General features: G+C 46.5%; 1 protein-coding gene across 1 annotated transcript in view; it reads left to right on the top strand.

The window, feature by feature from the left end:
- Positions 1-1,073: 1,073 nt before the first annotated feature.
- Positions 1,074-20,353, top strand: part of LOC142907794 (tripartite motif-containing protein 14-like) — a 28,725-nt gene continuing 9,445 nt past the window's right edge. The window contains exons 1-4 of the mRNA XM_076057598.1: positions 1,074-3,175; positions 8,627-8,849; positions 18,155-18,250; positions 20,035-20,268. Of these exons, the coding sequence (XP_075913713.1) occupies positions 2,823-3,175; positions 8,627-8,849; positions 18,155-18,250; positions 20,035-20,268 (906 nt within the window). The 5' untranslated portion in view covers positions 1,074-2,822. The remainder of the gene's footprint in view (positions 3,176-8,626; positions 8,850-18,154; positions 18,251-20,034; positions 20,269-20,353) is intronic.

The raw sequence follows: 20,353 nt of genomic DNA, 5'->3' as shown, positions 1-20,353 counted from the left end.
TGTATACTGTGTGGTGTAGTCTGTGTATACTGTGTGGTGTAGTCTGTGTGTACACTGTATACTGTGTGGTGTAGTCTGTGTATACTGTGTGGTGTAGTCTGTGTGTACACTGTATACTGTGTGGTGTAGTCTGTGTGTACACTGTATACTGTGTGGTGTAGTCTGTGTGTACACTGTGTATACTGTGTGATGTAGTCTGTGTGTACTGTGTGTATACTGTGTGGTGTAGTCTGTGTGTACACTGTGTATACTGTGTGGTGTAGTCTGTGTGTACTGTGTGGTGTAGTCTGTGTGTACACTGTGTGTACTGTGTGGTGTAGTCTGTGTGTACACTGTGTATACTGTGTGGTGTACTCTGTGTGTTGACTGTGTTTACACTATGTAGACTGTGGTGTATTATTGTGCGTGTGAACTGACTGTGTACACTGTGTACTGTGTGGTGTAGTCTGTGTATACTGTGTGGTGTAGACTGTGTGTACACTGTGTATACTGTGTGGTGTAGTCTGTGTATACTGTGTGGTGTAGACTGTGTGTACACTGTGTATACTGTGTGGTGTACTCTGTCTCTGCATCGTGTGCATACTATGTGTACACTGTTTATACTGTGTGGTGTGCTGTGTTTGTGTGTACACTGTTTATACTGTGTGGTGTGCTGTGTTTGTGTGTACACTGTTTATACTGGATGGTGTAATCTGTGTGCACTGACTGTACACTATTTATGTTACATGGTGGACTGTATGAGTGTATATATACTGTGTTTACACTGTGTATACTGTGTGTGCACTGACAATGTGTACACTGTGTATACAGCGTGGTGTACTCTGTGTATGTGCTGGCTGAGTGTACTTTGTGTATACTGTGTGGTGTATTGTGTGTGTGGACTAATGTGTGCACACTGCATACTGTGTGGTGTACTCTGTGTGCATTGACTGTGTTTACACTGTGTAGACTGTGTGGTGTAGTCTGTGTGTATTGACTGTGTTTACTCTGTGTAGACTGTGTGGTGTACTCTGTGTGTACTGTGTGTACACTGTGTGGTGTACTCTGTGTGCATTGACTGTGTTTACACTGTGTAGACTGGTTTATTATTGTGTGAACTGACTGTAAGTACACTGTATACTGTGTGGTGTAATCTGCGTGTGTGTACTGTGTGTGTGTATTGACTGTGTGTGTACTCTGTGTATACTGTGTGGTTTACTCTCTGTGTGTGTACTGACTGTGTGGACTGACTGAGTGTGGTATACTAACAGTATATATTCAGTGTGTATTGTAGTTTTGTATCGTTGTCGATTTAATTCTCTGATCCATAACTCTTTACTGGACATCTGAAACAAAGAGCTTCATAGCTCCATCCGGATTACTCCTTCAGTTGATAAATACAGATCCTCATATTGTCTATAACAGCGGCGCCAACCCGATTGGTCGCGTTAACCAGTAAACCCCAAGGAATCATAACCTGGCCAACAATTACGTGGCCTTGAGGGGGGTGGTGGCTTTGACGGCTTCTTCGTTCTGTGGCAGGGTCAGATTTCGGCCTCGGCTAAGTGAGCTACAGCTAAGTCAGCCTGGCATTCATTAACGACGGGGGCCCTCTTAAGTGTGAACAAAACTTATAATCGTACACACGTTCTACTTTTTTTTACATAGCCCGTTGAAAAATAGAAATATCTTAGGGCCCCAGCATTGTCATAAATCGCCCATGCTTGGGGCTCTGCGTATCTCCACTTCACGGTAGCTACGTAGATGTTGACTACCTCGCGCGGGGTACAGGAGGTCGTGGGTTCCATCCCGACCCTGACGATGCCTGCTGCTGTTTATTTGTAATTTTTGTCTCTCCCCGTGGTTGTCACTGCGTGGATTTTTCTCCGGGTTCTCCGGTTGTTCCCTCCCCTTCAGAATCAACGTGATGCGTTTAGAGTATTTGGCTGCAGCTTTAAATCTCCACATAATGGTGATGATAATGAGCCACTTCGTTGAGCTATAATTTGTGGTGGCCAGGTCGCTTCTGAAAAAGATCTACACAGCTCAGTGGACCTTACCTGGTAAAATTAACATAGATTAGTCTATATGTATCTCTGCATTTCTATGCATCTCTGTGGTGTCTCTATGGGTATCTGTGTACTGTATTTTAATTCCGATATGATGGGGCCTCTTAAGCTCGACGTAGCTTAGGGCCCCAGCATTTTCATAACCTGGACCTGTTCCACGGTGACATCGATCAATTAATCAGTCTTTGTTTTATTTGCTAATCTCGCCCTCAAGCAGGCACCAGTGCAGATTTCCCCGCACCTCCATGTAGCATGGTTGGCTATTTACGGTGTGAAATAAGTTTAATAAACATGCATATAAACCTGTATGGTTCTCATTGCATATCTGTGCGTCTCTATGAATCCCTAGGCATTTTGATCACTGTAAATTTGGACGTGATGATAAGCTACTTCTTTGAGCTATAATTTGTGGCCTGGTTGCTTCTAAAAATAACTACATAGCTCGGTGAGCCTTACCTGTTGAAATAACGAAAAAATATAGTTTAGTTGAAATAATTTTTAAACGGGAAATGAAATAAATAAAGAAGCAGATACAGGGTAGACGAGTCTGACCAGGTGCGTCTTGCACAGAGCACGATTATTGAGCGCTATGCTCGACACGTTTTGGATGTCGCTATTGCAGATACGCAATTGCCCTTCGGAAGAACAAGTTTGAACTTAAGTTCAGCCATTCCGCAAACACCCTCGTGCTCAGCTGTTGTCGAGTCGCCCCACTTTTCCGGAGGACAGAACACAACGCAGAGATACACCTACTCAAAATTGTCTCCAAACTTTATGATTTTGTTGTTGTTGTCTATTTCGGCCACCTGTCCCACCTCGTTAGGATTTGCGGGAGCAGAGGGACAGCAGACCGGATCGGCTCCACTCAGCATGGCAGCGGCGGCAGCAGCAGGTGGCCGGGACCGGGGCCTGGAGGAGGAGCTGACTTGCTCCATCTGCCTGCACCTCTACGTCGACCCCGTGCTGCTGGGCTGCCCACACACCTTCTGCAGAGAGTGCATCGTGAGCGTGTGGCGCGACGGTGCCTGCGCCTGCCCCGAGTGCCGCAGGGTCTTGCCCTTTGGCTCCAAGGAGGAGATGCGGAAGCAGCTCGAGAAAAACTTCAAGCTGGCCAGCATCGTGGACAGGTTCTGTTCCCGGGAAAAGATAGTTAGTTGGTTAGTTGGTCGGTTAGTCCATTGGTTTAGTGAATTACATTTGTTGAGCCAGCTGGCTCGGATTGGGAAAAATTTAGCCCACTTTTCACAAAGTCTCTGTCTATCTCTATGTGTCTCTATGTAACTCTGTGAGTCTCCCATGTGTCTATATGTATCTCTATGAGTCGCAATATAGCTCTATGAGTCTATGTATCCCTTTCTTATTCTTTTGTATGGCATTTTTGGGGACAGCAACAGATAAATTGATTTCGAGATTTGATATTGATTCGACTTCTCCAGGAGTAGCCGCATGGATTTGTTTCAGATCGCCGTTGAATGATCTGATATGTTGCACGGTCTGAGATCTTGCACCACAGTCACAAGTGTCCACATCTTCCACGGAGTGTCCGGATCTGATTCAAGGAGGACCAGATCTTCTTCGGTAGATGAGATCCTGTTTGGAGGATTTCAGGGTCGCTGATGATGTATTTCTGCAAGATTTTGGTGTTTGCCCAGGTTTCCTCTCATCGTGCTTTGGTGGTCTTGTCATCATCATGTATGTTCCTTGCATATTGCCAGAAAAGTTTTCTGGATTTTGAGCCTGTGTGGTGGGGGCATGGAGATGTCTTTGTTTATTGGGAGGTTTGGATTTACGATGGCCTTGCAGTACTCCGTCACAGATGCAGCATCGCGACAGAGCTGCGCAGGATCGATATTTGCGAGGACCGAAAGCCACTGCAACGGTGTGCTCTTTAGCATCCCTGAGATGATCCTCATGGATGCATTTACCTTTGTGTCCACCAACTTTGCACGCTTTTGTTCCAGGCTCAGGCACAATATCCTGCCGCAGAGAAGACTAGTGCTGTGGGGGCCGTCCGGAGGGTTGTTGCAATTTGCTCCCCATGTTCCGGCCAGTTTATGAACGAGATTAACTCACAATTTTGTTTTTACAGCAGTATTCTGCAGGTTTTGTGGAAGGTGAGGCTGCTGGCAAGAGTTACACCGAGGTATTTGATGTACTTGTCGTGCTGGACCTCTTCGCCACAGAAAGTGACGGCCAGTTTCTGGTCGGCGCTTGTATTGTTCAGGTGGAATAACGTTACAACAGTTTTCCTTGGGTTTGGGCGGAGCCTCCAGTACTTGAAGTACGTTTCAAGTTTCTTAAGGTCTTCGCACAGGTCATTTTGCACCTCAATTTTGAGTCGTTCTTTGGACGGCAAGTGCTAGGTAATCGGCGTAGCCAAATTTCCGGCCGACGGTGACAGGGAGGTCACTTATATCTATATGTTAAAAGTGCCACAGCAAGCACTGATCCTTGTGGGAGCCTGTTACTGAGGAAGTGGGCTCTGCTGACAGTGTTCTCTAGGTGGACATGGTTTGGCCGGTTGCACAGTAGCGATGATAGAAGTCTGAGGGTTTGCTGGGATCTGATGACCTTAGAAGCTTTAGCATGAGGCCTTCCCACCATACTGTGTCATAGGCCAGTGATTGGTCGATGAAGCGGCCCCTGTGATGTTTTTGCACTTGTAGCCAGCTTCAATGTGTGTGGTGAGTTACAACACTTGATAGCAAATGCTGTGGCCAGGGCTGAAGCCAGCCTGTTCAGTTGGTATAGTTTCCTCGAAGATCGGTGACATACAGGTCAGTAGCATCCTCTATAGGAGTCTGTACACTGTAAAAAGCAGGGATATGAGGCAGAACTTATTTGGGTTTGCGGTTGATTTCCAGAATGGCAATGACCTTCATTTGTCGCCATTTTTTGGGAATTTGCCTAAGGAAATAATGTCTGAAAACAATCTGGCCAGCCAGTGGCATCCTTTTTGGCCGAGGTGTTTAAGGAACTCTGGATGAATCCCATTTAATCCTGTGGCCTTTCCTGATCTGTTGGCTTTCATGGCATCATTGACCTCTTCTTCATTGAAGGGGGATAACAAGGCTGTTGTCGGTGCACATTCCACTATTAATTGGTGGAGTTTTCATTTCACTCGCTGTCTTGTTTGCCGATCTGTAGAGATCTTTCCATTCAATAGCATCTGTGTGGCAATGGCATTGATGGGTACATTGGCGGTCTTGTTTCTCGGTGGTGGTGCCGCTCCTTGGTATCTCAGGAGGCACCAGGCTTTATGGCTTGAGTGCGTAAAATCTAATGACTGCATCGCTTCTGTCCACCTTTGGCTCCTGGATTCATTTAGGGAGTCCAGGAGAGCTTTTCCACACTCTGGGCTTCCTGACTCTGTATTTCTGGAGCAGGAACTCGCTTTGTCCTTTCCAGCATGGAGTGTCTTCTGCCCAGTAACCCCATGGAATTTGTGAGTGGGCTGCTTGAGGACAATCTTGGTGAAACGTTCATAGTTTTCTGACTTTGGTGGATTCTGGTAGACAGTGCACACGATGGCTTCAATAAAAGTTTCCCAGTTGCACTTTCTTAAGTTGCATCGTGGCACAGGGGTTGACGTGATCATCAGAATTTTGACCCTGATATGCACCAAGCCTGGCCTGTGCTAACTGTTCGGGAATTGTCCAGAACCATTCTGGAAGCACACGGCAGTTTACCCAAACTTGAACACGACACAAAGCACAGGTAAAGGTTTGAATTCTTCCTCCATCGTGCGGAATGGATGGTGCCTTCATCTTTAGCGTCAAACAGAATGAACAGGTAACTAGTTGCTGCCCAGTCGATGACCTATTCACCGGCGAAAACCGCGGGATTGGTCACAGCAGGCAGCATGTTTGGGCTCCATGTGGTTCTTGGAGGTTTATATACATTTATCACAGATACATAATTGATTTTGACGATGATGATGCCTGTCAGTATGTTGTTTTCTGCGTTCATTGTGGTGAGGTCCTTGAAATGGAATTTCACGTGACGTTGGTAGTCCCTGCTTAGGATGGTGGTAGCTGGCTCTCGTCGTCGGCTGTACAGGAAATTATTGGAGCAGGAGCGCGTCGAACCACCTGGATTACGAGGAAACGTCCCAGCAAGTCGCACTTGGGCCTTGATAGGTGCCTCTACGTTTAGATGGCAAACACGTAGTGACGGCCCTATTCTGCAGTAAGTTTGGCCATGAAAAGGATCTTTGGTGTTGTAATCCTGATCAGGAGGGCCATTTTGGCATTCAATCGCTGGGATGATAACATTAGTTTGTGACAAGCACGTAACAGTGCAGACCATGGGAAGATTGCCATCTTCTCCACCTATATATCTCTTTTAGTCTCTATGTATCTCTTAGTCTCTGTATCTCTATAAATCTCCTATGTGTCCCTAATGAGTCTCTATGTCTATGAGTCTATATGTATCTCATCTCTATGAGTCTGTTTAACACGTAGGCTTTCGCGCCCAATATCCTCCATAATACATGATTTTTGGGTTAGATCACGTAAATATATAAATGTGTCGTTAAACCCGCCACCACCTAACACAGCCAATTTAGTAAGGTTTGTCACGTAGACAGAACATGCCAATTCGTTACTAGTACAGCACACAGCATTTACAAGTTGAGTACTCAGATTGTCAATGTTGTGGTTTTGCTCTCCAACACACCGGTGTGCTGTATTAGAAGAAAATTGGCATGTTATTTTTAATTGACAAACCTTACTAATTGGCTGTGTCGGGTGGTGACGGGTTTAACGACATATTTATGTATTTACTCTATGAGTCTCTATGTATCTCTAAACATCTCTATGTATCCCTGTGAGTTTCTGTGTATGTCTATGAGTATCGAAATATCTTGATCTCTACGAATCTATACGTATCGCTACGTATCTCTATGAGTATGTATCTCTGTGGCTCTGAATCTCGATGTATCTCTATGAGTCTGTTTGTTCGTGTTGCTCACCTTACATTAAAACTGAGAACGTTTCAGAATAAGAGTTTAAATTAAACAACATTATTTCCTATGATATGTTAATTCGAAATAGTTATTTTCTCTCTCTCTGTATGGCACTCTGAAGCCCTATTTTTGGGTCTGCTGCGCCTTATAAATACGAACAGAGTAATAATAAAGAGTGATCAAAGTAAAAGTAAGAAAACGGTTGCACCAAAGAAGAGAGACCACCTAATGATGCAGGCATTGATGGGAAGGAAACTGGCACTATTTGGACACAACAGAATGTTTTAAGTGTGGTGTTGTTGTTTGAGGAAAAATGAGAGGAACTGGAAAGAGTGAAGGACCAAAACAGAGAATGGCTTGACGACGTTATAAGAGATTGGTGCTAGAAAGATATGGTACTACTTGAGTCATATTGGCACTACAAGACAGAGAAAAGTGGAAACTAATGACAATGTGCAGTGGCCACCTACTATGTGGGCTATCAGCCCATGGATCATAATGATAAATAATTACAAAAGGCATCAAGCTACAGAGGTAGTCTTGTGACATTGTTCGTGATTGTGTAACACGTTGTGGATTTACAGAGCAGGCATGCTGCTACCACATCTTAAGACGCTGCTGTGCAGAAACAGAGCGAGTACACAACCCACAACATGCTGTATACCATAACCGAGGTTTTTTTGGGTTAGATCACGTAAATATAAATGTGTCATTAAACCTGCCACCACCCAAAACAGCCAATTAGTAAGGTTTGTCACGTAAACAAAACATGCCAATTCGTTACTAGTTCAGAACACCGGTGTGTTGGACAGTAATTCCACAACATTTACAACATACCATGTATGTATGTTGAACCTCTTTCATACCGTACATAGCCAACCATGCTAATTGGAGGTGACGGGGGAAGGACAACAAACTAAACTCAAAAAAGGTCCCGGTCTCTGGAGTTGTCATCTGGTTAAACAAAATATACTTGAAACATGAAACTGTCTTTTGTCTTGCGAGTCCCTACTCACGTTTCATGACAGTACAATACTAAACTAAACTATTTTACATTTTACCAGATAAGGCCCACTGAGTTATATAGCTCTTTTTCAGAAGTGACCTGTCTATAACAAATGAATGCTCAACCAATTCGCTTATCATCACGTGGAAATTCATAACAGAAGTCAAATACTCTAAGCGCATGATTCTAAACGTGGAGTGGGAAAAATGGAGGACCCGGAGAAAAATCCATGAAATCACCATGGGAGAGGGAGGCAGACTCCAAATATACAGAAGCAGCCATTGTCAGGGTATGGGATTGAACACGACCTCCTGCATTCCAGGCGAGGTACTTAACATCTCAGCACCGCGGTACCCCAGTGTTTATTATAAATGCAGAGGAAAAAACTTGACAACAAGGGAAACATCCATAAGATCACAGGGAGAATGAACACCCACACTCTAAATGTATAGCAGATATCGGGGTCGGGATCGAACCCACGACCTCCTGTGCACCAGCCAAAGTAGTTAACATCTTGCCACCGTGGTGCCCCAATGTGGACAAGTGAGCTACGGGAGAACCGGCCACTATTCACGGTCGCTCAGTGAAGACGGTTTGTACCCATAGGTTCTCAAGTCTCAGCACGCAAGGGGAACGGCCGCTGAAGGAGCTCAACCCGAGCTTGGCACGAGTGAGGCTCCTGAATCTGGACCTCTGTGCTCAGCATGGCAAGGCACTCGCCATGTTCTGCCGGGAGCACAGTGCGTTTGTGTGCACTGACTGCATCACGAGCAGTGCGCACCGGGGCCACAAGATAATGTCAGCAGAGGAGGTTGGTCGGCAGGCAAAGGTGAGGTGCTCTGAGCGCGGCGACCGCGTGGTGATGGTGGTGGTTGTGGTGATGATGGTGGTTGTGGTGATGGTGGTGGTAGCGATGGTGGTAGTGGTGGTGATGTTAGTGCCAGACGGTAAAGCTATGGTGAGCAGTGCCATGTAGGGACGGCGAATTTACATTGGCCATTCCCCTCATCGCGTTTGTAGCCACCACAGCATCCAAAGTGTGCTCTAGACAGGTGCGAGGGGCTGGTAACCCCTCCACCTTCAATTATCACTAATCCACGAAAAAAATATACAGCTAAGCTTGTGCCGGAGGCCCCGGGGGGATAATCATCTATGATGTCTCCTGGCCAAACGACATTTGGCGGAGCCAGGAGATTGAATCCTTACCCTTGGCGTTACTCCAGAAAGAGCAAAAAGCCACTACGGGTGGCCACGTGGAATGTTCGAATGCTCACTGCGGAGGAGAGGCTGTCACTCCTCTGTCGGGAGCTCGACCAGTACCACCTGTATCTCTGGTATTCAGGATGTCCGGTGGACCGGCTCTGGGTCCTGCCTACCATGAGGGGTAGACAGTCCTGTACTCGGGGCAGGAGACTGCCAACAACCGGCAGTGGCTCTTCTTCTGCATAAAATAATGAAGGAGGTGTGGGAGCATGGCAGTGAGGTGTGGGAACCTGTAAGCCCCAGGCTACTTCGGGCTCCCCTTCCTATAAACCAGAGGGGAGGAGTGGTGGTCGTGGTTACTTATGCCTCCACCAAAGATGAACATCAGTGGAGGGATGCAGGCAAGGCCGATGAGTCAGATGCCTTTTATGACCTCCGGTCACAAGTGGCCCCTCAGGATAGTCATCCTGTTGGGTGACTTTAATGCCCGAGTTGGTCATGATGCTGGCACTTGGTCTGAAGTGATGGGAAGGCATGGGCCGGATCAGCTCAATAACATCGGTAGGAGGCTGCTGGCTTTTGTGCAGCCCATGATCTTGTAATTACCAAGACGCTTCTCCGGCATCGGCACATCCACCCAACATCATGGATGCACACCAGGTCAAAGCAAGAACATCTGCTGGACTATATAGTGACAGAACAGTGGATGCAGACCCATATCCTTGGTACCAGGACCCACTGTGAAGCTGATCTGCCCACTGACCATCGACTTATCATCTGTAAGATGCACCTGCCATTCTTCCACTCTGCTTTTGGGTGGATACCCAGGACCCCATTCAAACACACAATGACCTGATCTGAGCTAGCTGATGAAAGTTGCAAGCGAGAATTTCATCATTGCTTGCAGCTGAGGTTGACCTCGTCCCGGACTCCTCATGATGCTGAGAGGAAATGGTTGAGATTTAGGACTGTGGCTCATGCAGCTGCAATGGCTGCTTTAGATACACGGTCCAAACCTCCCAGAGACTCTGTTGGACAGAGAAGGTATTCAGGCTGGCTGAAAAAAGCGCCAGGCCCACTCTCACCATCTATAGCATCCCACATCATAGAATGAGGAGGCTTACCGCAGCTTTCACTCGGAGGTTCGGAGAGCCGTGAGGAGCTGCAAGGACGGGTGGTGGTCGCGGGTTGCTGAGGAGATGGAGTCTGGTCAGTTGCTCGCGACCACAAATCACTCTAACGCCATCAAAAACGTCATTTGCAGTGCCACAACTATCACCATCATTAGAGGAAAGAACGGTGATCAAATCTCCGACCCCCAGGAACAGGTTTTCAGATTTGCTGAACATTTCTGTGAGGTCTTGGGGGAGAGGAAATCCCTCAGCCTGGAAAACATAATGGGGCAAAGTGGGGATGACCCTGCTGAGGCTGCAGTGTCTTAAATATTGGAAGACGTAGTCACCCCCTGTGAGTGGCTGGCTGAGGTGCCATCTGTTAAAGAAGAACAGAAGGCAATCCAGAGTCTGAGACCGGGAAATGCACCAGGCAGAGATGATCTCCCAAGGAAAATGCTGAGGGAGGGTTGCGTTTGGGCACAGACTGCCCTACATGACATCATAATAACAAACGGGATCACTGGACAGGTTCCACAGGATTGGAAGGATGCCCTGGTGGTTCCTCTCTTTAAGAAGGAGGACCGCACAGACTGTAACAACTACAGGGGCATCTCACTCCTCTGTGCTGGGAAAGGTTCTGGCAAGGATTATTCAACATCGCCTTGCAAGTCACGCTGAGGAGAGACTTGCGGAGCCCCAATGTGGTTTCAAGGCCTATGATATCATTAAAAGGTTATGGCTCTGGGCTGTTCTTCGTGCTTTCGGAATCCCTTAGTCTCTGCTCACAATCATTAAGGACCTTAATGATGGTGAGCGAGCCCCGGGTTAAACTACGTGGCCGGGAGTCGGAGCCATTCCCTTTTCACCTTGGGGTGCGACAGGGATGTCCTCTGGCTCCCACATTACTTAACATCTATTTCGACTATGTAGTTCGTGAAGTTTTCAGTAGCTGTACTGGAGGAATTTCCATTTGGTACAGATATAATGGGAGGCTGATCAATGCCTGGGTTCGGTCAAGAGATGGCTCCCTATTGGTCAACCATGTTACGTATGCCGATGATCTGGTGATTGCTGCTCACTCAGAGGAGGAGTTGGAGGCACTGCTGCTGAACCTGGAGCGTGCAACTAAGAGGTGGGGCCTTACCATCAGTCCCACCAAAACTAAGCACCTGCCTGGGTATTTTGTACCATCAGATACTCCACCCCCACAACTCTCAATTGGTGATGGGGCAATTGTGGAGATAGTGGAGTGTTTCCCATACCTGAATAGTGTGCTCATGTCCGGCTCTGGTTTGACAGCAGGGGTCTTACTCCAGATCAGTCAAGCGGCATTAACGTTTCATTGGCTGCGTATCACTGTGGAAGCTACCTGGTCTGTTGCTCCACACGAAGCTTTGGGTCTTCTCTGCCACTGTCATGCCCTCCCTTCTCTATGCTTGCATAACGTGGACTCCCCTAATGAAACATCTTTGCCAGTTGGAAACATTTAAGCTGGCCTGCCTACGATCTATCCTGGGTTTAACCAGGTTGGATTGTGTAAGGAGCTCACAAATCTTTGAAAATTTCGGACAATGTCCCAATGGTGAGCTCCTCCGGTAGGCAAGGCTGTGTTGGCTGGCCTAACCAAAAGCCACCGCATGCTTTTGGTTAGGCCAGCTAAACGGGCACCGCACAGGATAGAGAAGAGATGGAGTGATGTGGTACAAGAGTATGTAGAGCTGATTGGACATGCCAATGACTGGTACAAGCGGTGTCAAGATCGGCCTCTGTGGTGGAGACTCGTTAAGGACGCTACTGGGCAGTTGGAGGCAGTCGCCCTCCAGCAACAACGGAGGGCAGAGGAGTGACGCTCACAACAATGAGCAGAATGTCGGGTGGCTAAAACATAGCAACTTGGCATAGTAGGGGGCACAGGTGGTGCATCGGCCAGTCATCTCAGTCAGTCGACCCATAGCACCTGGGTCTGCCACGTGACCTACTGCTGGCGGGTGTTTGACACTTCACATAGCCTTAACATGCACATAGCCTGGCACAAGTGCCGTGGTGATGTCACTGCCACTTATTGGGACATGGCGGTTGTTGTTGTTGGTGGTGGTGATGATGGTGGTGGTAGTAGTGATGGCCGTGGTGTGGCTCAGAGGTCAGATTGGAATCTGGGTTTGGGCCAAGCATGGTTGTGACTGGCCTCCTCAATTGATGCGACTTCGTGGGATGAATGTGGTCGCGAAGCAATAAAACGTTGTAGTTTTGCACTCGAACTTTGTTTTAAACTCGACTTGTGAATGCCCACTAGTACACGCAAAACTAAAAAAAAAATCCACATTGAAAATAAATAACCTTGCCAAAATCGACAGTGTTGTTTTGAACACTCCTCGCGATGTTTCAGGACTGTGTGCATTTAGTAAACGATAATCTAACAAAAACTACAAGCTTTTTAATTTTACCAGGAAAGGCCCTCTTAGCTTATACAGCTATTTTTCAGAAGCTACCTGGCCATCACAAATCATAGCTGAAGCAAATTGCATATCATTTGGATATTTATAGTAGCAGTGATACACTCTAAACAAGTGATGTTTATTCTAAATGTGGATGGAAAACTGGAGGACCCAGATTCAAATCCACACGACTGAGGGAAGAGAAAGAGGGAGAGACACGCAAACTCCACATATACAGCAGACGTCAGGGTTGGGATCAAACCCCCTACCTCCTGTATACCAGGCGAGGGAGATAAGACTTCCTAGCCGTTCGTGAGTAGGCTGTATGAATCCTGGTCTCCTCCCGCTCCTCAATGAACCATTCAATATGGGATTTGTCGATCGCTCATAACGCAAGACCTTCGGGAGAAAGCCTTGGGAAATCAGCGGAGGGCTTCCCATGGGTAAATTATCATCACGATCCATGGGACAGATAGCCCGTAGTAGGTGTCCACTGCACTTTACGTCACTCATTGCTGTTTTCACTTTCGTTTCTCTGTCTTGTAGTGCCAATATGGCTCACGTTATTGGCACATCTTGGTCGTGTAGTATATCGTGTAGTGCATAGCAGAGTGTATAGTAGTGTAGTGTATAGTGTAGTATATAGTAGTGTAGCATATAGTGTAGTGTATTTTAACATAGTGTATGGTAGTGTAATGTAGGTATAATGTAGTGCAGTGGTTCTTAACCTTTACTGCAGCCTTGCACCCCTTTGGTTTTAAATCGTGAAAATATCTCTTCTCTCTTCTTTGGGGTTGTCCATTGTATCCGATGATGACCTTCCACCTCTGCCTCTATTTGTGGGATTTTGTGTGACTGTGAAGTCCAATCCTCAACCCACAGCGTCTGCTACAGACAGAGCAGGCAAAGTCGCTGATTGGAGGTGTAGGTATGGTTCTGGCTTCACGTCTCTTGAGATGCTTTCTTTTCCGTAGCTCACTTCGGTCCTCTTCGAGCTTCGACACTCTTTGCTGGCACAGCTGGCTCCAGATGGAGCATTCTGCAGTCATGTCCTCCAGCTGGCTAGGGTTCAGGCTGCACTTTTCCATGGCCGTCTTCAGTTGGTCCTTGTAGCACCTTTTCTGGCCCCCTGTAGAGCGGTGGCCTAGGTGCAGCTGGCCATACAAGACCTTACATACAAGATGCTCCTTTGGCATCCTGATGACGTGACCGAGCCAGCGGAGTGTGTGCTGGATGATGGTAGCCTCCATAGTGATGCAGTTGATTTTGCAGAGTATCTCATTTTGGGGCACTCGGTCACACCAGGTTATCCCCATGATGCATTGAAGACACCGAATATGGAAGGCCTCAACCATCCAGATGTGGCGACTGTACAAGGCCCTGGTCTCACAGCTGTAAAGGAGTGCTGTGATGACCATTTCCGGGTAAGCAGATGTTTTAGTGTATAGGCTGAGGTCCTTGTTCTGGAATACCCTTTTGCTGAGCCAGCCAAAAGAGGATGACACCTGCTTTACTCGGTTTTGTATTTCCCTTTCAATGCTGCAGACGCCAGACAGAAAGCTGTACAGGTACATAAAGGATACCACTATTATGAGTGGTTTCTCAAAGACGGTGATGGTGGGCGGATAAGGTGGATTAGTAGATGCCCACTGGCATACTACTTCAGTCTTCATGATGTTCACCAAGAGACCCAATCTATGATATGCACTTGCAGCAGCTGTAAGCGTGGCTTGCAGGATCTCTGGTGTGTTGGCCACGAGCGTGCAGTCATCAGCATACTGCAGCTCGATGACAGGTTCAGATGTAATTTTTTTGACAGCTCAGAGCCTCCTGATGTTAAAAAGTTTGCCATCCAGCCTGAAGTCCACTGTAACACCACTATTCTTCTCAATCTCCTTGTGCAGTAGCGTGTTGACACATAGGAGGAAAATGTTGAAGAGTACCGGAGCAAGGACTCATCCCTGGCATATGCTGGTGCACATCCTGAAGGGCTCGGACTCCTGGCCTCCTATGGTCACCCCTGCCATCATCCCCTCATGAAATTGACGCAGGATATTGACACATTTTCTTGGACAGCCAAACTTCAGCAAAACGTCCCCCAGAAACTCCCTGTTAACTGTGTCGAAGGCCTTCGGCAGATTGACAAAAGCCATGAAGAGGTCCTGGTGCTGCTCTCAACACTTCTCCTCGAGCTGCCATGCTGTGTTAACAGGAGCACTGTCTACAGTGCTCCTGTTTAGCCTGAAACCACACTGTGACTCAGGCAACAGCTCCTCTGTGACGTTCTGCAACAGTCTGTGGAGCGTTACTTTGGCAAGGACCTTGCCAGCAACAGCCAGTCGTGAAATGCCACGGCTGTTGCCACACATGGACGTATCACCCTTGCCTTTGTAGATGGTGATGATGTTTGCGTCCCGCCATTGCTGGGGGATGATTGCATGCTCACAAACTTGAGTGATGAAGAGGTGTAGTGCTCGGATGCAAAGGTAACCTCCTTGTTTGAAGATCTCCGCAGTGATTCTGTCAGGACCTGGGGTCTTGTTGTTTTCAAAAAACTTTACTGCTGACTGTACCTCTGTGAAGGTCGGTGGGAGATCCAGGTCTTGAATAGTGGGGCAGTCAGGTAGTTCATCCAGAACAGAGTGGTCTGCCGGGGAGGGTTGGTTGAGAAGGGCTTCGAAATGTTCGGCCCATCTCTGTGTGATCTTTTTCTGGTCCTTTATGAGGGTCAGGCCATAAACCGATTTCAGGGTAGAGACAGAGCAGTTTCATGGGCCATAGATGGTTTTCACTGCACCATAAAAGTTGTGCATATCATTTTTGTCGGTGTAGGATTGTATTTCGTTCACCTTCGATACCCAGCACTCGTTCTGCAGGGCACACATTGTAGACTGCACCTCCTTTATTAATGCTCGCCATCGCTGCTGAAATGTGTCTGATGTGGGGTTGTTGATTATAGCACTGTGACCTTTGTGCATATCTTTGAGTAAGAAAGTTATTGATGCAGAGTTTTAATCGAACCAATCCTTGTGTCTTATGCGCTTGTGGCTGAGGGAGTTGGCTGCTGCCTCATAGAGCCTTGAGCTGATAGAGGACCACTTTCCATCAATGGAATCATCTGCGCTTAGGAGAGGCTCAACGTCTTCCAATTTCTCAGCCAGAGATCATCAAAGGTCGTTTCGGACCACAGCATTTCAGAGCCGGGCACAGTCAAGTTGCTTCTTTCCTGACTTTTAGAGACAGGAGGGCGCACTCTCACCTGTAGTTTGATCGTGATAAGTCTGTGATGTGTCCAGCACTTAGCACCTCTCATTGCATGGGTGAATAAGACATTTTATATCAGAACGTCTCACAATGATGTAATCCATTAAGTGCCAATGTTTGGAACGTGGGTGCTTCCAGGATGTCTTATATTTGTCTTTTAGTTGAAATATGGTGTCCGTGATGGTCAAGCTATGTTCAGCGCAAAGGGTCAATAACCTCATGCCATTTTGCATAAGCTTGCGCAATGCCATGCCTACCAATAACTCCACTCCACACCTGGTTGTTTTTTCCCACTCTAGCATTGAAGTCACCCAGCAAAAATATATCATTGCTGGGGATGCGACGGTGGGCCTCATCTAGTGCTTGGTAGAAGCGATCCTTAACCTCGCTCTCTGATGGTAAAGTCGGTGCATAGCCACTTATAAGTGTGGCATAGCCCTTCTTTGGTAGCGAGAAGCATACCGTAATGAGTTTCTTACTCATGCCAATCAGACTCTCTGTGAGATTGGGTAGGAGACTGTTTTTTATTGCAAATCCCACACTATGTCGATGTTGTCCTCTTTGGAGGTATCCGTTCCAGAAGAAGGTATAACCCTGGCCGCCCTCCTTCAGGGAGTCTTCATCCAGGAGTCTTGTTTGGCTAAGTGCAGCAATATCAATGTTATATCGCTTAAGTTCCGCTGCAACTACAGCAGTTCTTCGATGGGGTCTCTCAGTGTCCCGGTCAGCATCCAATAGGGTTCTTACATTCCACGTTGCCAGTTTAACGGAGATTATTTTCTTATTATATTATTGGGTCTTTCAGTAAAGTCACTTAGATAGGTTCAAAGAAAATAACCTATCTACGTGACTTTACCGAAAGACCCAAGAATATGAATTCCAGCAGTCACGGAAACTTTAATTCAAGATTTATATTCTTATTGTGTTTTCGACTGCAGACTGGAACAACCCTATAGGTGCGGTTACCTATCCACATAAGTTTGAGTTTGCAATGTTTAGGCCACCTTTTCAAGGCCCCTCCCCATGGGTGATCAGTGCGGATCCTATATAGGACTACTCAGTCACACAGAGGTCTGCTGAGAGCAGCTGCAACTCAGCCCCAGCTGCTAGTGACCAAATGCCCTGTGCCGCTGGCGTGCAGGGGTCTGACTAGGAGCTTCGGATATGTTCGTACCTACTCCCGTCGCCACACCACTCAACGCCGCCAGACTTTTGTCCAGTTTTCCAGATGCTAGATTCACAGAGGCAGAAGTGGATACCTGCGCAAAGAGTATATTTAGAGTGCGGTTGAGGGTGCGTAAGTCCCAACAGCACTTCTTCACTGCAATAGGGTGGAATCCAGTGCAAAGGGAGAACCCAGGATGACTGGCCCTCTTCCACAGTTGCAGGAGGCTGCCGGAGCTCCAGTCTATCGGAGGACCGCCTTTCGCGCGCCACCAGCACGTTGCTTTAATCTCAGGGTGTGCTCCCCTAGCTTTTGTCTTCCCAGACTTATCCACAAGGCAGCGGGAACACGGCTATAGACACAAAGACAGATACAACATTTTTTTTATTGTAATAATGTTAATAAATACATAGGTTTGAAGAAATATAGTAGTGGGACTTGCGTACCTGTGCTTCATTTGTGTTCAACGATTTAGCTTCTAAAAACATCTGGCATGTCTCACACCCCCAGAAAGGGCATCTCGCACCCCCAGGGGGTGCGTGCACCCCAGGTTTAGAACCACTGGTGTAGTGTATAGCGTAGTGTATAGTGTAGCGTATAGTCGTGTCATGAATAGTAGTGTAGTATATCATCATCACGATCCATGAGGCAAGATAGCCCGGAGTAGGTGCCCACTGCACTTTTCTTCACTTGTTGTTTCCACTTTCTCCTTTGTCTTGAAGTGCAAATATGGCTCAAGTTAGTGGCTACATCTTTCTGGCATCAATCCCCTGATGACGCCTTCTTCAAGCCATAATTTTCTGTGTTTGGTCTTCCTCTCTTTCTGGTTCCTTACATTTTTTCTGAACAACAACAACAACCCTTTTCATTTAATGGGTAAATATCGTGTATGATTTAAATCGTTTTGCTATAGGCTTTTTTTGTTTGGTTTGTTTTCTGCTTCTTAAAACAGGAATCCCTATCGCGTTCACTCCAACAACTTATGACACATAATGGGAAAGTTGCAGCAAGATTGAATATACTGAAGAACACGGAAGCCAATGTAGAGGTGAGACCCAATAACACAATAACACAAATTCCCATGAAATGAAGATGATTGATGATCCAAATAATCGGCTTTATTACCCTTCCTGGCAATGATAATAATAATCATAGAGTTGATGTTTACGATGTTCAAACAGCAAATAGACACCAATTATATAATTCACTGTGTAACAAAATTAGTTTTTTTGTTCCTGGGTAGTAAGTAAGCAACGTTTGTGGGGAATAATAGCCATTTTCTATACTTTTGAGGCATAAGCAATTAGAAAATAACACTACCCAGGAACAAAAATCGTGTTACATCGTGAATTATCACGACAAGGCATGATCAAGTCTGCACCAACCACAACATCACACTTGTGGTAAAACGTAAAAACAAAAGTGCTTTGATAGTAACATACCCACTAGCTTTGAAACAGAAAAAAGGCAGTTATATTGGCCAACCCGAGCTATTGATACTTTGATATTTGCATTGTCATCGTGCTGTGTTCGCCTTTTGGCGTTATACTCTGGTATAACACCGGGACCCATTTTTTTACCAGTATCACTGATTGTCGTGCACCAATATCAGGATGATCACCTTGATACATCTGATGGTCATCTTGAAAAATCTTGATTCTGGTTGCAGGTCAATCAGTTCCAAGGAGAATGCCTACTTTATAATCAAAGCAGTTTTTTTTGCATATTTTACCACAAGCATGGTGTGTGGTTAATGCAGTCTTGATTAGGCCTTGTAGTGATAGTCGCCGTCCATTTCGGTTTTTGGGTGCCCTCGTAGCTAGGAGATGTTATCTCCCATGCCTCGTATGCAGGAGGTTGTGGGTTCGATCCCGACCCTGACGATGCCTGCTGCTGTATCTTTTGAGTTTGGTTCTGTCTCTCGCTCTTCTCATGGTTGTGTGGATTTGTCTCCAGGTCCCCTCTTTTTCCGTACACATTTAGAATCAATGTCGGGCATTTAGGTTATTTTACTGCTGCTTTAAATTTCCACCTGATGATAATAAGCTATTTGGTTGAGCTATCAAAAAATATGTTTGAACATCTTAACACCTCGTATTCTTATCAGAAACAGTAAAGCCTATTCTTACGTAATTCTGTCCTTCCTCCACGAATTCCTTTGTTTAGATCAATACCTCACATGCTCATTTTCGTGCTGCCCTTTGATTCAACACATTAATACCGATTCCACTTAATGCCGATATCAAACCGGCCACCACCCGACATAGCCAATTAGTATGGTGGTTTGTCATGCCAATAAAACGTGCCAATTTGATATTTGTTGGAGAGTAAAACCCCCCACAACATTTGCAATTCATATACTGATGTTTGGCCAGTAATTATAAACAACCAGCCATATCAGGTGACAGCCAGAATTGTGGAGAAAACCTCCTGTTTCGGTCTTAAATATAGGAGAAATAAATGTGATGTCAATTGTGAACCAATCAGAAGAGAAGAGGGGGGGTTAATATATTAATATAAGTTGCAATAGACATCTACTATTGGTTGGGTTTTTGCAAGCTGCCGTCATGCTGGTGTGGCGCGTTGCTGATGCTCCTACCAGCTAACTTTTGGCGAATTGAGCGGCAGCTCCGTCAATTGTTCTTTCTCGCACGCCACAGCATGTCCAATGCCCCTTCGCCTCCGCCAACCCACACTCTCATCCACGTGGCGAACTTTGGACGAATGACAGCTCGCAACTCACGTGGGTCATGCTCATCCATGCAGCGGTGGTACTTGTAGCTAAAACTGTAATCTTTTCACGCGGAAAATTAGATTCTCGTCCCATTTCAGGGAACGTCGGCAGCTTTTGACAAATCCATAGACGACGCTTTTAACACTGCAATCAAGTCCCTCGAGGAAGAAAGGGCCACACTCAAGCAGTTGGCGCATGCAGAGCAGAGTAAACTATTGGGCCTAATCCATGGCCAGATGGCGCCCCGAGAGAAGATGGTCGCTGAGATGGTGGCTGTCACCAAAGAGGTGCAGGCGGCTTTGCAGGAAACGAATCACGTGCGGGCTATCCAGGTACGTGGAGAACAGAGGGCACCAGTAGTGTGGAAATCGTCAATAGCACCTTCTGCTACTGCTGCTGCATTGGCTGAACGAATAC

The sequence above is a fragment of the Petromyzon marinus genome, chromosome 83 (genome assembly GCF_048934315.1).
Source record: "Petromyzon marinus isolate PM22_M1 ecotype Great Lakes invasive population chromosome 83, UKy_Petmar_22M1.pri1.0, whole genome shotgun sequence".
Lineage (NCBI taxonomy): Eukaryota > Metazoa > Chordata > Hyperoartia > Petromyzontiformes > Petromyzontidae > Petromyzon > Petromyzon marinus.
The sequence above is the reverse complement of the archived record's forward strand: the minus strand, read 5'-3'. Positions and strand labels throughout refer to the sequence as shown.